Consider the following 18,203-nt stretch of genomic DNA (forward strand, 5'->3'; position numbering starts at 1 on the left):
GCACAACAAAGTGAAAAAATAAATAAATAATAAATAAATAAATTGTGTACACACACACACACACACACACACACACACACACACACACACACACACACACACACACACACACACACACACACACACACACACACACACACACACACACACACATTTAAGTCGCACCGGAGTAGAAGTCGTATTTTGGGGGAAATTTATTCGACAAAATCCAAATCCAACACAAAGCACAGACATGAACGAGGAACAACTGGCTAAATGATATGGTGTGCTAACGTGACAAACACAAACAAAGAGTTGAGAACGGACCTGACGTAACAAATCATTAAATCCATTGATTGTCCTTTATGTGAACAATGCCGCGTGTGCGCCGCGCCGCTGACGTTGGACTCGTCGTCAGTTGCAGTTCAAATTGTTCCACAGGCCCATATAATAACTATTATATAAACTACAACATTATCAAACCATCTGTGTCCCTCCAAATAATTAAATCCATTGATTGTCCTTTCTGTAATCAACGCCGCGTGTGCGCCGCGCCGCTGACGTCAATCCCGTTGTCAGTTGCAGTTCAAATTATTCCACAGGCCCACATAACGATATACAGTGGAGCCTTGGTTTTCAAACGTCCCAGTTCTCAAACAAATCGGTACTCAAACGAAAAATTCAAGATTTTTTGCTTTGGATGTCGGACGAAATTTCGGTTGTCGAACCTCGCGAGATGAGCCGAGAGGACTCGACTGCGCGGCCCGAATGACGACTGACTCCGTCCCTTAATGTATTTTCGATAATTTGACGATTGTATTAACCTCTAATCATGCCTCCAAAGAAAGCAAGCCATCCTAAAACACAAAGACGCTCTTAAAGTGATGGGACAGTGAGCGCCCGGCGCGCTGGGGTTGCGCGATCGGATCTCTGCGCACTGAGGTCCACTTAAATTTTGGAAAGTACATCAGGACTTTAAAATTATTTTCTAAATTTCAGCAACAGCTCTGTCACAATAATGCAACCAGTGCTGCGGAGCGGTTGTGCGGAGCGGTTGTGCGGAGCGGTTGTGCGGAGCGGTTGTGCGGAGCAGTTGTGCGGAGCAGTTGTGCGGAGCAGTTGTGCGGAGCAGTTACGCGATCGGCGGTGCGCTATGGTTGCACGTTCATCGGTGCGCTGCAGTTGCGCAATCAGACAAAATTAAGCTCCCTGTGCACTGAGGTCCACTTAAATTTTGAAAAGTGCATCAGGAATTTAAAAATATTTTCTGAATTTCAGCAACGGCTCTGTCACAATAATGCGACCAGCGTGGTGCAGTTGCGCTGTCGGCGGTACGCTACGGATGCGCGTTCGGCGGTGGGCTGCAGTTGCACGATCAGACAAAAATGAGCAAATGAAAAATTACTTAAAAAAGGCGTGGTTTTTTTAGTCTTGGAATGGATAAAAATTTTTTTACATTATTTGTAATGGGAAAAATAGATTCGGAATTCCACCGATTCACTTCTCGAACCGCCTTCTGGAACGGATAGTGGTTGAAAACCGAGGCTCCACTGTATAAATTATATATCAAATTCCTATTATATAAACAACAATATTATCAAACCATCTGAGTCACTCCAAATCATTATATCCATCGATCAAAATTTTCATCCTTTATGTAAACAACGCCGCGTGTGCGCTGCGCCGCTGACGTCTGACTCGTCGTCAGTTGCAGTTCAAATTATTCCACAGGCCCATATAATTATAAACAACAATTTTATCAAACAATCTCTGTCACTCCAAGTCATTAAATCCCGTGATAGAATCCTTTGTTCTTTATGTAAACAACGCCGCATGTGCGCCGCGCCGCTGACGTCAGTTGCAGTTCAAATTACAGTAATCCCTTGCTACATAGCGTTTCATTTATCGCGGTTTTACTACATCGCAGATTTTTTAATTTTGAAAATTTGTGAATAATTTCACATATAAATCGCTCAATAATTTCACATATTAGTCGCTCCTGAGTATAAGTCGCCCCCCTCACCCAAACTATGACAAAAAACGTGCTTTATAGTCTGAAAAATACGGTACAGCATATTTTCTAACTTTCACTCTTACACATTAAGTAGTCAGACATGGCGACACATTGTAATTCATCATACTGAGTGACCTTGTCAATCATGACAACTCCTCACCACAAATGTAAATGTAAATATATATATATATATATATATATATATATATATATATATATATATATATATATATATATATATATATATATATATATATATATATATATATATATATATATATATATATATAGTCACTTTTGGGCCACCTCCTGTATTTGCAAACATATTAGGTAAAAGTCACCCTGAGATGGGGGGGAAAAAACATTTGTATTTTTGGGCCTCTGATCTTTGGCCACCAATTTCAAGAAACCTTTAAACTAAAATGGGAAGGGCACACAATGACTAGGGTGATGCGTCACTTGGTGGTGGTTAGCGTCATGCAGACAGACTGCTTGGACGACTCGTCAAAGCCATGGCATACACAGCATCACAGCGAGCCGAGATGCACACCAAAACTATTGATAACTATGCAGTTTTTTTTTTAAATATACATTTGCTTTTTTTGAACATGGAGAAACTGACCTGAATCATTTGTCACTTGTAACAGCTGATGGTGATTGTTTAAACTATGACTGAACATGACCATTGTTTAAACCATGACCGGGCATATACTGTTTTATTAGTAAGTGTTTGTGGACCCCTGCTGGCTGATCTGTACATGCGGCTTGGAGGACGTTTCAACTGCAGAAAGCACATTTTGACTGACAAACAGCATAGCAGAAAGCATAGGTTGCCAAACTAGAAGCTTACTATCATCATCATTGTGGTCCACACACACAGCTAATTGCCAGCCCCAAGTGAGAGTAAGGGTAAAGGGTAAGATGGAGGATAATTCAGATAAAAATATTCCTCACAAACTACAAAATCATATATGGGGATTGGGGTGCACACGATGATGGTTTTCTGGTACTTATCCTTTTTTGAAAAACAGGATAGCATTAAAATCACTGTATCTACACACACATACATGTACACACACTTGTACAAGCTCACACACTGTATAAATTAATACACACACACACACACACACACACACACACACACACACACACACACACACACACACACACACACACACACACACACACACACACACACACACACACACACACACACACACTTCTAATTTCATCCTACAAACTTAATGACATTTATGTTAATGTTTTCCAATTTGTTAAATTGGAGATATGCAAAGGTTTCCCTTGTTCTCCTCATGATTGCCCACCCTTTTACTCGACAAAACATTATTTATATAGCGTGAGGATGTTTGTGAAGTGTAATGCTGTGAGCTGCAATTCAGTTGTTTTCATATTAGTTAGTATGAGGGATGGATCTGCCAGGAACTCAAAGTCACATAACAAATCAGACAACATCAAGAGCCGCATATATATGTGCATAAAAAATACCAGATTACCACTTGCTGAAAATCACTATGGTAATAAACATAGTTCCGTCGATGTGTGTCATTTAAAGGTGTATTGACACTAGAAAAGTCCTTTAGTCTGCTTGTTTGGTATGGACCAAAAGAACCGCACCAGAGTTCGTTTGGAAGCAAACCGAAACCACTTGAAAAAGTGGGTTTTGGTCCGTTTCTTTCATCCGCACCACGATTCGTTTGCGTGTATTCACACCTGCACAAAAGGTCCGGACCAGCCTTTCAATCGAATCCTGGTCCGTTAAAAGCGTACCAAACAGTCAGGGCTGAATACACCCCAAGACTTATTTCACGAGCGTTTATTTAATAGAGTACTGCTCATACTGTATAACATGTCAGTGTTTATTATTACAGTTGCATAGATCCCTTATGATGCTAAAAAGAAATGGACATGGTTTTCCCTTGTTCAGACGCGGATAAACGGGCCTCTCCTCTGGAGCCAAGCCTGGAGGCGGTGCTCAAAGGCGGGTGTCTGGTGGCCGGGCCTTGATCCACGGGGGTAGGCTGGGCACAGCCCGAAAAGACAATGTGGGTCCTCCCCTTTTCATGGCCGTTCCGCTTTTTAAGGTGGGGAACTGGAGAATGTGTTCCAACACAAGAGGAATCACACTCCTCAGCCTCCTTGGTCGGACTCAGGAGGAGCAGTGTGGTTTTCATCTTGACCGTGGAACAAACTCTATACCCTTGGCAGAATCCTTGAGGGTGCGTGGGTGTTCGCTCAGGCAGTCCACATTTTGTTTTGTGGACTTGTAGAAGGCGTTCAACCATATCCCTCAGGGAGTTCTGCGGGGGGTGCTTCTCTTTTCTTTTCGTCACAGTTTACCGAACCTACTGAAAGGGCGGTTCGGTCCCTGTATCACAGATGTCAGAGTTTGTTGCGCATTTCCGGCAGTAAGTCAGATTCGTTTCCGGTGAGGGTTGGACACCGCCAAGGCTGCCCTTTGTCACGATTCTTTTTTCGTAACTTTTATGGAAAGAATTTATAGGCACAGCCTAGGCGTTGAGGGTCCGGATTGGCGGCCTCAGGACTTTTTTGGTCACGTGACATGACTTGCTTTATTTATTTCTAGAGTTACTTAATTGGGGCTTGCTTGAAACTTGAAGGCTATGACTTAAGACTTGCTTGTGATTTGCACATATACGACTTACTCGCACCTCTGGTGGGTACACATATTTATTCTATCTTTTGGCATCAAATGGAAGAGCACTTATTTTTTCACCTATCACTATATGCAGCTAACATGGATAGACAACCAAAGATACATTTGCACATATACGACTTACTCGCACCTCTGGTGGGTACACATATTTATTCTATCTTTTGCCATCAAATGGAAGAGCACTTGTTTTTTCACCTATCACTATATGCAGCTAACATGGATAGACAACCAAAGGTACATTTCTGATTCGTAAAAATATGTAAATAATGCTACAATAACAATTAATGTTGATTAATAATTCTGTGAGAAATCCATGACAGCAATCTAAAGTTTTGAATGTGGATTAAGTGAACCGTTTGACCCTTGGTTAGTACATATCAAACAAACACTGTGCAACAGATGTGAACTTGGTCAATGTAGTGTGCTCTTTCGTACCTTACGAATCAGATCCTGGTCCTCTAACACACCCAGTTCCCTGCCTGTAGCCTGTGCAATACGTTTTCCCGCTACTAGGTTGCCAACTAGCATAGACGCTGGACCAACGTCTACTGCAAAGATCAGATGTCATACCAGTCATTTTAAGCAACACCATTCACTTGAGTCAAACAAATTAATTCAACAAACTCACCAGGCTGTTTCTGCCGTGGTTTGGGCATGTTGGTGACGCAGGTGTGTGGGCACATGAGGATGTTGCAAGGGTGTAGATTTCCCTCTAGAAAGTTCTGCTTGGTTTCACAGATGTGGATGCCACCGAGAGGCGTCTTTGGGAGGGTGTTGGCAGGCACCAGTGCAAGGCAGTATAAACCCACCTGGTGGATACTGTCAATGGCCTGTGGTGAGAATGTCCGTGATGACTTACACTGCAGTATTATCCACAAAATAAAACAGTAAAACCTTGTTTAAACAATCTCGTAATTTTAATTCTGAATGGGGAGGGGTGATGAAAGTCGAAGATTCCCCCCTTTTTTAATCGTTAAATGTCACAACACTAAATTGGAACCCATCTGATGTATTATTATTATCCATCCATCCATCCATTTTCTGAACCGCTTTGTCCCCACGGGGGTCCCGGGCGTGCTGTAGCCTATCCCGGCTGTCATTGGGCAAGTAGGCAGTGGACACCCTGAACCGGTTGCCAGCCAATCGCAGGGCACACAGAGACGAAAAACCATTCGCACTCGCACTCATACCTAGGGACAATTTAGAGTCTTCAATCGGTCTACCAAGCATGTTTTTGGAATGTGGGAGGAAACTGGAGTGCCCGGAGAAAACCCACGCGGATACGGGAGAACATGCAAACTCCACACAGGGAGGGCCGGAGGTGGAATCGAACCCGCACCCTCCTAACTGTGAGGCGGACATGCTACGCAGTGCCCCACCAAGCCGCAACATTATTATTATTATTTTTATTATTTTTATTTAAAACGGGAGCGCACTACCGCGTTTCAACCACTAGAGCCAGGAGCGCTGTTATGCATTTTTTCCTTTAACTTTGTTGGAGGTACTACTGAACGCCACTTTCATATGGGCATTCACCAAACCCCTCTTTGGTGAAAAATAACTTTTTTTTTCAAATTCTAGACATCGATGGTTTTTACTGGTGCACAAAATGAGCCATGCATGAACATCACCATGTTCAAAGAACAAAACCAACATAATGGATGAACTCAGAACAAATTACACACCTGCAAATCAGTGTGACTTCTGCTGTTGCCTTTTGCAAGAGCAGTTCAGTCAGATATGAGTCATCACAAATTTACATGATAAATCAGGTTTGTTCGGACCTCCACAGTGGAGGCTCTGCCGAACCCCTGAGACTGACTCACCAAACCCCTAAGATTTGATCAAACCCAGGTTAAGAACCACTGCTTTAAGACCATGAATGCAATTGCATCATTTTGTTTTCCTTGAGTAATTTTCTCCCTCGCAGCCAATGAAATGCATCAGAACACGACTGCTCCGTTGTCTCGTAAAGTTTAAGGGAATCTTTTTCGACCAGCTTTTGAAGGCTTCCAGTCAGCTGGAGGACTAATTTTAATCAAGGCTGTTTCCAAACACACCTGTTCCCAGAGACAAAGGTACAATTAAAAAATATATATAAAATGTTTATAGATTATAGTTGTAAGGCTTACAACTAAACATTTACATTGTAAACGCTCAAATATTTTTGGAATAATGTTTCTATCTGCTACAGGGGCTGCACTATCAATTATTTAGTAGGTCTTAACAATATTCTTGAATTTCCAGTAGCACAGACTTTAGAAGGAGTGCTTCTAATTTCGCCCTTAGATTTTAGAGGCATGTTTTGCAAAGCGCTTTCAGCTATAATGGGTTAAACAAAAGCCACTAACGTCATTAGAGTAGACATAATATTCAAGCGACATGTCCATCACATGGCAGCTAGCTCGTCAGTGGCTGAATAATAGCTAGTGTGATAAAATACACATGCATATCAGTCTACATATGCACGTAGTGCTCCTCAGAATCAATGCATGGCAATAAGCCGTTCAATTCAATCTAATCAAGACAACAGCAATGGAACAAAAAGGGCAAGAGTAATCCTGACAAATAAAAACCAGTAACAGCACTACAATGACAGCGTATCCTCGTATCCTAAGCAGGTCTGTTTACTTCATACAAATTTCCTGTGGATATCTTCTCTCATCTTTTATTTAAAAATGTGCCACTAAAAAACAAGAAGAAAGGCAAAACACATAAGCAGAGTTCCTCATGTGATACTGGATACAATGAGGTCTAGAATACTGATGGTGTGTGTCATACACACTATAACACACAACCCTTGGAGCTTATATTTCACATAGGTTTTGTTAGATCACCAAACGTCTGAGGCTTTGCCATTGTAAGAGAAAGACTGCAACATACCTGCAGAACTCGACTCATCCACTGGAAGGTGTCCTCCTCACTGGCATCTGGCCGTTGCTCTGCCACGATCACAATTCTCTCATCATAAAAAACAGTCACTGAAAACACAGCGATCCTAGATAGAGTCAGAGGGATCAAAACACACGCGTGCACAAATGCACACCCATTGTTAAGTATTTCACATTTCATATTACTAAGCAGGCAGTGTCTCACCTCCCCCTGTAAACTGTTTTGACAGGCTCCACGGCAAGGGCGGTGGCCACCAAGTCGTCAGCATTGTGGCGTCGCCTGCTCACTATTAGTAACCCTTCAATCTTGCCCACAACAAATACCAGGCTGCCCTACGCAAAGAACAAAAGGATGGCCTCAGCCCCGACTAAAAGCATGACAAATGTCAGCTCTTGATTTCTGGGTGCATGGGACTTACTGGGCCAACAAATCCAAGCAAACCAGTTCTGGAAAAGGGAACTTCTCCTAAAGGTGCTCCAGATTGGTTGACAGGGATTACCTACAGGGGGCAAAACATTACATTGTTATAGACGACACAACATCCAACAGAGCACCCTGCAGTTGCCATTTTCTGTTTCTCATTTGAGCAGCGTTTTGAAAGAGAACTGCTAGATTGAGTTGAAATGAAATTGTGTTTTGAGGGACATACAAATCCAAAGGTTATAACATCATAAAACATGACTAAAGAGCACCTATTGCAGTTGCCCTTATTTATGTTGTGCATTTGACTTATACTCAGTTTTATGTAATGCCTTCTAAAATTTACTTTTTCATGGATAGTTTGATGTGGATTAGCAATTATGTTTGAAAGGGTATATCTGCAAATAAATGTGCTTGGTTTTAGTATTTTGGGAGGACAAAAAGAAAATCTTCTCTTGAAAGCATCACTTCAACCTGGGCTTTGACAGACCTCAAAAGTGTTCTTGGTGACCCCAGGAAGACCGTAGTACATAGTGCCACCCGCTCGGGAGCTGATAACAATCTCTCCTATCTCATCTGTTTTGCACAGCTGAGGAGAGCCATCTGGTTTCACGATGCACATCAGAGCTGAAATACGTATTATTGTCACGTCAACTCTGGGTATCTTAACGTTTTGTGTCACTGTGTTTCCAGGAGTTAGCACTGGCAACGAACCTCCAGGCATAATGTGTCCGACGTCTTGGACAGTGAGAGCCGAATTCTTATCCTCTGTGTTCACTCTGATCACACCGTGGCTCAGCCCGCCCATGGAGAGGATAGCTCTGGCTGGTAGAGGAGCTCCTCGCGCCCCAGGTCTGCAGCGGAGGCGGTGGGAAAAGATAGTGATCGTGTGAGCTAAAGGCTTGACAGGTCTAAGTCAATTCATTCTTGGCGCATTGAATTGATTGCAACTGGAATTTTCTGGTTATATTATAGACCTTTCGCTGCTCATCCAAGAAGACATCTACAACAGTCCAGATCAGGGGGTGCCCAAGTCCAGTCTAGCTCCGATCCACCATTCATTATTAAAAGTGCTTAAATCCACCACGGAATGCATGTAAGGCCAGATTTAACAGGAGAAAATCTGCAGAGCCAGAATGTGCGCAACTGCATACCTTTAAGCATGTGAAAGACTACTGTACCTGCGAATGGACACCGTCAAGGCTTCTGGCGAGGTGGCACATGGACAGATGACCTCAGGCTTTAGACCGTGAGACTGGAACACATTTAGGAAGGCATCACATGATGACACTGACCCTAATCACAAAAAAAAAGGAAAAGGGTCAATTATACCAGACCAAACAAAGGTCTATATAATGTTAAAAAAAAGGGATGTGATTCACATGGGTTTGCTCCATCAGCCACTATAAGCATTCGTATCGAGGACAGGTTGGTGTCCCTCTGATCTTTGTGGGCCATCATTGCCCAGTGAAGGTCACGGCACTTAACCAAGGCTACACGAGCTGTGAGATGACAAGAAACATCATGCATACTGAAAAAGAATAGACAGAGGATAATCGTAATAAGAGCGATGAAGGCAAACCTTTGTGAATGTGCACCCTCTGCACCCAGGACATGGGACAGGCTTTCATGACGGAATACGGCACAGTAATAGTATGAATTCTATTCATGACACTCTGGAAGGAGAAGAAAGACATCATGGTTGAGACCACCAGTCAATTGGCTGTGGAGGACAAACCTATCTTACCGTTAAGACGCCATGCCACAAGCCCATATCCTTTTTGCAGTCCAACACATTGACCAAAGTCTCACCTGAGACAAAAAACAGAAAAACATTAGCAAACAGGAGAGACACACACACAAAGACTGGTAATGCTTTTTTCACTGTCTACTGTTACATAGTGCCCAACTAGGCGCCCATGAACAAAATTGTCTTTTTTTTTTATCCAGCTGTCTTTACCCAAAATAGTCCACAATAACTTAACAGTAATTCCTAACTTTTGCAGCTCCCATTTTGTGGGGGCAGTGCATTAGAGAATGTTTTTATTGTTCTTATATTGACAGTTGTAGGAATAAGTGAAATCAAGGAGTTAAGAGGTGGGAAACAAACTGTCCAACATTTGGGATCATTTCAGGGTCTTATAGAATAAGCTCAAGTGCAATGTGCCTATTGAAAAGTACAAATGGCTTGGATTACACAACTGCATGTCTACATAAAAGTAACATGAGCAAATTCAAAACAGCCAACAACCAGAAGTTAGGATGAAATGTAATTCATAAAGGTGAATAAGAGGAAGGATGGAAAGAGCCCCTGGTACTCTTTCAATAGGTGACAAAATATAGTAAACATGTATTCTTAGCCAACCTGTCAACCGCCTCAACTGATGCATCACTCTGGACATGCAGTCGCCAATGCTAAAGTCAGTTAACAGCCGACAATTGTAAGTTCTCATTGGCTCATTTCCATGTTGTTAGATAGGAAAGGCCTGCCTTTTAAAAGCAGGTACACATTCAACATCATTCATACTGTCGTGTCAAATGTGATTACGAACCCAAGTGGAAAAAAATACCTGCACCCCACATAGATACATTATTATATTACAGTATACGTATAAAGCAAAAAAACAATCATAATACATAATACAATAAATACAGGGTCACTGAGTCACGTATTACGTATGTGGTCTGGAACGGAACCCTCACGATAATCAAAGGTTGACTCGTCCCTAATTACTAAATGATACTGACATACTGACCTTCACAGTAGTTACAGGCCTGTGTCAAGGCTTGACAGTGAGTCAGCATGGAGATCTTGGACACAGCCACACCCATCACGGTCCCCTCCTTACTGGCTTTGTACTGGAATGAAAAGAAATGCACACAAATGATAAATGAAGGCAAGAAGCACAAGTCGACCAGTATTTTCCATAGTAAGTTACACATGTGTGAGATATCAGAAGCTCCACGATAAGTAAAATACGTCTTTACACAGCCTTAAGTGAGTACCTCGATGTAGGCAGTGTCTGTGTTGGCGGTGGGAATATGAGGCTGCCAGTCTTTGGAAGGTTTGGTCAGGTACTTGGTGTCCGTCACCACCCATTTCATTCTGGGCCATCCTGAAGAAGGTGAACAAGTTTTAGGCGCCTGACACCAGGGGTGGGGAAGAACTCATGACGAGCAACATTAAAACAAAGTTTTCATTTTGCAATCTCAGCTCCAACTGCACATGCGAGAGGCCACCCAAACAAATCTTAACACAACAAGTACTTCTATACTGGTTCCACTTCGGTTCCACTGGATTTACTTAATTTGGAAGTGCCATTGATTAAAGAGTAGAAAATGACGTCATGTGCAGTTTTAATTCAGTGTAATGATGACCTCTAAGAGGTCCCCAGGAGGAGCAAACAACAAACACAGAGCTAATTGTAGATAGACATGACTGAGCCATAGGGCTGTGTGACCTTTGAATTGGATGATTTCTCCATTTTGCGTCTTGGGCAGCCCTTTGAGACACACTTCACTGGTCAGTGCCAGACTGACGCCACAGCTGCCAAAGAGGAAACCAATCTGCTGGCTGCCTGCATCCTATGGAGCGAGACAACAGCCGATCAATATAACGGATTCTTAATTTGTACAAATCTATAAAACACACTTTAGCATTAGCATAATGCCCTGATGACAGTTCACTGATACGGCCACTGTTGCTAAACACTACTACTCCTACTAAATAGCGTGCAAATACTTTGTAAGATTCATCCATCCACTTCTCCTCACAAGGGTCATGGTCGTGGCTATTTCAGTTGACAATTAGGAGTGCTCAATCGGCCTAACCATGCATGTTTTTGGAATGTGGTATGAAACCGGAGTTCCCGGAGGCACGGGGAGAACAAGCAAACTCCACATAGGAAGGCTGGAGCCGGAATCGAACCCACAACCTCTGCAGTGTGAGGAACACGTGCTAACCAAGTGCACCCATTGAACCGCCCTTATCATTGTAAATATATCATTTTGCCATCAAAATCACATTTTCAAAGCTGTTGGTATTTTATCTCAACACAAAAGCTAATTTTCAATGTTCCTGTTGGTATTTTAAAATAAGGCAGTGTCACAGACAAAAAAATGTGTCCTTCAATGTTTTATCGCATTGTCCTTACTTGTTTTGAAAGTGGTACTTCAATAGGTACAGGGATGACCTCAGCCAACAAACAGCCATAGAATGCAACCCAGAACATACTGGGGTCACTGTTTGGGTAAACCAGTGCCACCTAGGAGACAAGAGATAATACATTTCAATGTCAGCTGTTAGCATGTGCACCCTATGTGCAGTGATTAACAGGCTCCTACTTTATCTCCAGGTTGTAATACAGGTTCCGTCTTTGTGCCCAGTTTATTAAGCAGCGTGTAAGCCAGTTTCAGACTGCGACTCCACAGTTTGCCTACAGGGAAGAAATCAAAATGTTGGTGAAAAATGCTGCCCCAGGTTCACACAATTTCTGTGATTGAAGCCATTCTCAAACGTGAAGTCATATGACATCAACCGCAATGTACGAGATCTCATTTCAGGGAAGCATGAAGTGAATAATTGTGCTTGTGTGTTTTGCCTTTTCCTTTGGCTTTTTGCAACACATTTTCTTATGATTAACATGAAGTAAGCAGGTGTGCTTTGAAAGCAGAAAACAAGCTGACAGTGTAAGTACTTTTATGCAGAATATTTCAGGGTCATGATAGTTAGATATGGACAGTAATCATATATGGGTGATTTAGCGCAAGTGCTGATTCTGTTAAGATATATTGAGCAATCATACCACTTTGTTTTTGTTCACTTGCACTAAATTGATAGGACTGGCAGCTTTTTGTGAGCAAAACATTTTGAATTGGATCTTCTGTGGCCAGATTTACACGAAGGAAGGCGGTTTGAAGCAATTTTTTCTTATGTAGTCCTGTCCCGATTTCAACCAAGGGTTTACATTGCCAGACACAGTCTGCATCTCTACAGTATTACCTAAGTACCACCATAACCCCAAAAATAAAGGAAGAAACAAAGAATCAGAAAAATTACACAAGATAACATTTGATTTGAATACAGCAATGACAAGTTATAACATCCATCCATTTTCTATACTGCTTGTCCCCACGGGGGTCGCGGGTGTGCTGGAGCCTATCCCAGCAGATTATGACAATTTGATTTGAATAAAACAATCAATATAGAGAGAGTTGGAGTCACAATCTCAGCGGCACCCCCAGTACCAGGCGGCACCTGCACCGATCGATCAGTACCAGGCGGCACCTGCACCGATCGATCACAACCAGTCATCTCCCATGCTGGCCTCCTGTACCTTGAACATTTTCCCATTAAGTTCAGAGATCTCGTGACAGCGCCTTGTCATTATCTCTCTGGTCTCTCAGCCCTCAGGTTGTTTTCCAAAGCTGGAAGTCCCTCATTTCCAAGGGTGCCAGACTTTTGGTACATGTGCAACGCTTTTGGGACATATGCAACCCTACGGTGGTCAGAGAAAGCCAGCCGATGACGAAGAAGATCACAATGTACACATCTTCCCCATCTTCCGTGTGCAACACGTTGAGGCACAAGACGGGCCACTTGTTCCATTCCATTGTCCATTTGTGTACCCTGCGAGAGAGGTACTATGATGGGGGCATTGCGGCTCCCAAGTACCTGGAAGTCAAGTGGAGATGATCTGGTCGATTGCACTGAAGGCTGAACTTAGGAGATCAATAGCATATGATATAGTTGGTGAAGCCCCTGTTCCTGTCTCTAGGAGACCTGCACCCGATGCGCCCACAAGACTCACTGCAAATCCCCTCTTATGTGTCAAATGTTCAAACAATTTAACATTCAACAGCATTGTTTTTGAATTTCAATATCAACAACCTTAGACACAGGGTTTTTGTGTCAACCTTTGCACAAATCAGCATCACAGTCACCAGCCTGTACTGTAGACATAATACAAAAAATATTTAAAGCAAAAGTAACAGTGATTTAATATGGATTGCTTCTCAAAGCCTCTTATAATTTGAGTGAAATCATATGATGAATTGTGTTTTTGTATCAAAAAGCTCTTCACTGTTTTTTTTTAAGTCTTAGGATTTGCAGACGTCTTAATTTCTTTATTTAATTTATTGCAATATTTAACACCAGTCACTGCTAGCGTGTGGCTCCTCGATATTGTGCACATCTGCAGGTGCTCAAACATCAACAGTCCTCTGAGTCCAAGGGTGTCTTGTCCCAGTCTGAACAGATTTTGTATAGTAGAAGGCATGTCAAATCCAGTTACTTTGTACATTATTACCAAAGAAATGCTTACAATAATGTCTTGTAACTTGAGTATTTCTGTTTTCATAGTCGCAGAAACGTTACATAGTCACAGAAAAGTTACATATGCACAAACATTTTCAATCACCATTGACATACCGTAATTTTCGGACTATAAGTCGCGTTTTTTTTCATAGTTTGGGTGGGGGGGGCGACTTATACTCAGGAGCGACTTATGTGGTTTTTTTTTTTCAAAAATGTTTACTTGATCATTAACACATTACTTACTAGTACAGTTGATCACCTCACATATTATTTTTAATACACTGAAAAAACGAATAAAGCAATTCACATTTTAAAGCACAATATTCAAGTTCGTGAAACAAATAAACAAAACAAAAAAAAACAAAAACTGAAAAAGAAATATAGTTATTTTCAAACTAAACTGGACGAGGGTGCTTTAAATTTCACCATTGGCCGTGACGCAACAACTGGGAGGGGAAAGCGCTGTTTTTTGGAGTTTTTAAAAAGCACAGGTCTGGTGAAGAGAATTTAGTGTGGTGATGTAAAAAAACAACAAAAACAAGAGGGGCAGCAATGCAACTTAGGATGCAAGCTCTGCTTGTGATGGACTGCATGCGAGCGCACATCACGGCAGAGATAAAAAAAAATAAAAATAAAAAACCTCAACTCCATACCTGCCATCATCCCTGGAGGCTGCACTAAAATACTCCAGCCACTCGACGCCTTTGTGAATAGGAGCTTTAAAGCAGTTCTGCGTAACCTGTGGGAGCAGTGGATGATGGACGGAGAGCACAGCTTCACGGCAACCGGAAGAATGCAACGTGCAACATTCCTGGACGTCATTGGATGGATTGATAAAGCATGGGCTTCGGTTACACTCAAAACCATTCTGTCAGGATTCAGAAAAGCGGGAATAAGTCCAACTGAAACTGACGAGGAGTCTGACGTCAGCGACGCAGATGACCAAGGGCCGCACGTACTACCGGCATCAGTAGCGAAGTTGTTTGTCAGTGACACGGAGGATGAAGAGTTTTAAGGATTTAATGATTAGACAGAAGACACAGACGGTTTGAAAAAGTTATTATTTATGTTATAGTTATGCTATTTAGTTATGCTAAGTTATGCTATTTATGTTTTATTTCGTGTAGCAACTTGTTTATGTTTTTAGCGATACAGTTCAGTAGTTGTTGGCTCGTTGAACTCTTGTTTTGTAAAATAAAGAGCCGTTTACCAAACATACGTCTTTGCTTGTACTTTGTTAATGCTACAATATAGTTATATGCTAGATCTGTGGAATAACGACGAGGCTGACGTCAGTGCGCACTTAGTTGACAAAAGACGAGGAATTTGATTGATGGATTTGATGATTTGGAGTGACACAGATAATATTGTTGCCTTATGATAGTTATTTGAAATATACTTTATATATCGTTATATGGGTCTGTGGAATGATTAGACATGCAAATCACGAGTCCGACGGCGCGCATACGCGGCATTGTTTACACGATCGATGGATTTTATGATTTGGAGTGACAGATGGTTTGGTAATATTGTTGCTATATGATAGTTATTTGAAATATACTTTGTATATAGTTATATTGTCACGGTTGGAATGGGGCAGGGCGACCAAGTGCAGCTTGGACCAGGGTTTATTGGAGGAACAAAAGACAGACTCTGCAAACTGACATGACTTAACAAAACGATAACATGACTGACTAACCGAAAACAGACTTGAAAACGACAGGGACCAAAAAGACATGAAGACGACACGACAACAAAACAACAGCAACCGCAACAAAACGACAATGATCCGACGGGGCATGAGGGGCAGACAGGACTTATATACATGACAGGTAACAAGAGGCAGGTGAGAATAATCAAACTAATCAGGGGCACACAGGAGGGGAGGGGCGAGCACACAGACCGAAACCATGACAACAGACACATGGTGGAACGGCTGGGTACGAGACGTGACATATATGGGTCTGTGGAATAATTAGACATGCAAATCACGAGTCCGATGGCGCACGTACGCGGCATTGTTTACACGATCAATGATCGATGTATTTTATGATTTGGAGTGACAGATGGTTTGATTTGTTTGTTGAAATTGTGGCATGCAGTGTACACAGGCCACAAACCATGAGAGATTTCTCCACTGAAGGCCTCTAACCACTTTTATCCTTGTAAAAGTATAAGGATATGTATCCTTGTACATGTATCCTGGACCTCGTTCTTTCGGTCACGACCCATAGCTCGTGACCATAGGTGAGGGCAGGAGATTAGAGACATTAAGAAGAGTATTAACGAAATGAAGACTCGATTGACCAGATTAGAAACCAAGATGGAAGAAATAGCATGTCTCAAAGCTGACAATGCCAAGAAAGACCAACAGATAAAATTCTCACCAACAGAGATGATATCGACCAACAATATAAAATAAACGACGTGATTATCTTTGTGATCAAAAGCTCACCTAGACATTAAAATGGGTCTGATGGTGGAGACTAGATAGCAAATCGATCCGTGGAATAGCAAGTGGTGGATTCCATTCCAAAAGAGGGGCAACTGGAGGTAGAGTGAGGAAAAATCGTGTAGTACTACTGAGATTTATAAATATCAAGTACAAAATTGCTTGACTGAAACAGGGAAAGAATCTAAGAGGATCAAATGTCTACATTAACAAAAATCTCAACAAGCAAAATGCAACCATTACATGGAGAGCTCACCAACTGAAAAAGCAAGGAAAAATACAAAGCACTTGGACGACAAATTGCAAACTCTACATCAAGCCGAATGGATCATCCCCAGAAAGCACCAAACCTCTGCTGATGGAAGAGCTGGAGAAAAATGCAAATGGGGGTACGTCAAACCTAACTTCATTCTATTAAATCATAACCAGAACCAGGAAACGTGCAAGTAACATCTCTACAGAACCTTCTCACCCAGGTTGCAGTCTGTTTGAACTACTCCCCTCCGGACGGCGTTATAGAGCTCTGTACACTAAAACCAGCAGACACACAGACAGCTTTTTCCCCCAGGTTGTTGCTCTGATGAACTCACGCCAGCCACTCTTAGAGTCTCAGAGTCATTGCTGTGCAATAACATCCTGCTCTCCGCACCTTTTGTGAATTATCTACACTGTTTGTACTGTGTCCTCTCTGCATCCATTGCAGCCTGGTCATCCTGGAAGAGGGACCCTCCCTCCCATCTGTAGTCTCTTCTCAAGGTTTCTCATTTCCCCTAGTTAGAGTTTTGAGTTTTTCCTTGCCCTCCTGGGAGTTTAAGTTCAGGGGCTATTCATTTGTCATTTTTCACATGTCCTGAGTGTTGTTAGTCACTTAAATGTTGAACAGAGGCTGTGATGTACCGAAGTCAAATTCCTTGTTTGGCATGCACAAACATGGCGAATAAAAACTCTTGAATCTTGAACAAAAATGTCAACAAACAAGAACTAACAGACTTGGCTGCAAGATATGAGAAAATTTGATTGGAAATTAAAAATCAACCAACAACAAATGATTCAAATGAGGATACTAACCCAGACTGTCACTACTATGGAAATTGATTAGAGAAATGTGGATACTGCTTGGAAGATAAATTCAACAGCTGCATAAATATGAAAGAAAACTGCATAATCCACTTCAACATCAGGGGTTTAAATTCCAACTTTGAAAAATATAGGACTATCTTCAGACATTGGACAAACCTTTCAACATCATTGCAATATCGGAAATGTGGAACAAAGAAAATACAGTCAACGAGTCTCCACCTCGACGGATATAAACCAGTCCATAGATGTAGAGGCAACAAAACAGGTGGTGGAGTCGAAATCTATCTTGAAAACAATATTGTTTTTGAAACACTACAGAGTACCGTAATTTCGGACTATTAGTCGCTCCGGAGTA

The 18,203-nt window shown here is 41.9% G+C and overlaps 1 protein-coding gene across 10 annotated transcripts in view; it reads right to left on the bottom strand.

Annotated features, from left to right (window-relative positions):
- The window catches only part of LOC147061359 (disco-interacting protein 2 homolog B-A), a 107,058-nt gene that overhangs the window by 43,241 nt on the left and 45,614 nt on the right, over positions 1–18,203 (bottom strand). For all 10 annotated transcript variants that reach the window (XR_015065851.1, XR_015065852.1, XM_085909752.1 and 7 more), the window contains 16 exons: positions 12,345–12,436; positions 12,155–12,265; positions 11,462–11,585; positions 11,007–11,116; positions 10,757–10,859; positions 9,748–9,812; positions 9,583–9,676; positions 9,383–9,502; positions 9,182–9,296; positions 8,715–8,854; positions 8,491–8,627; positions 7,999–8,079; positions 7,785–7,912; positions 7,572–7,686; positions 5,317–5,518; positions 5,124–5,236 (listed from right to left, as the gene is read on the bottom strand). Coding sequence is in view for 8 of the 10 variants with exons in the window: in XM_085909752.1 (XP_085765878.1) it covers positions 5,124–5,236; positions 5,317–5,518; positions 7,572–7,686; positions 7,785–7,912; positions 7,999–8,079; positions 8,491–8,627; positions 8,715–8,854; positions 9,182–9,296; positions 9,383–9,502; positions 9,583–9,676; positions 9,748–9,812; positions 10,757–10,859; positions 11,007–11,116; positions 11,462–11,585; positions 12,155–12,265; positions 12,345–12,436 (1,850 nt within the window). In the remaining 2 variants the exon portion in view is untranslated. The remainder of the gene's footprint in view (positions 1–5,123; positions 5,237–5,316; positions 5,519–7,571; positions 7,687–7,784; positions 7,913–7,998; positions 8,080–8,490; positions 8,628–8,714; positions 8,855–9,181; positions 9,297–9,382; positions 9,503–9,582; positions 9,677–9,747; positions 9,813–10,756; positions 10,860–11,006; positions 11,117–11,461; positions 11,586–12,154; positions 12,266–12,344; positions 12,437–18,203) is intronic.

This window comes from Syngnathus leptorhynchus, chromosome 1 (assembly GCF_054491065.1).
Source record: "Syngnathus leptorhynchus isolate UIUO chromosome 1, UIUO_Slep, whole genome shotgun sequence".
NCBI lineage: Eukaryota > Metazoa > Chordata > Actinopteri > Syngnathiformes > Syngnathidae > Syngnathus > Syngnathus leptorhynchus.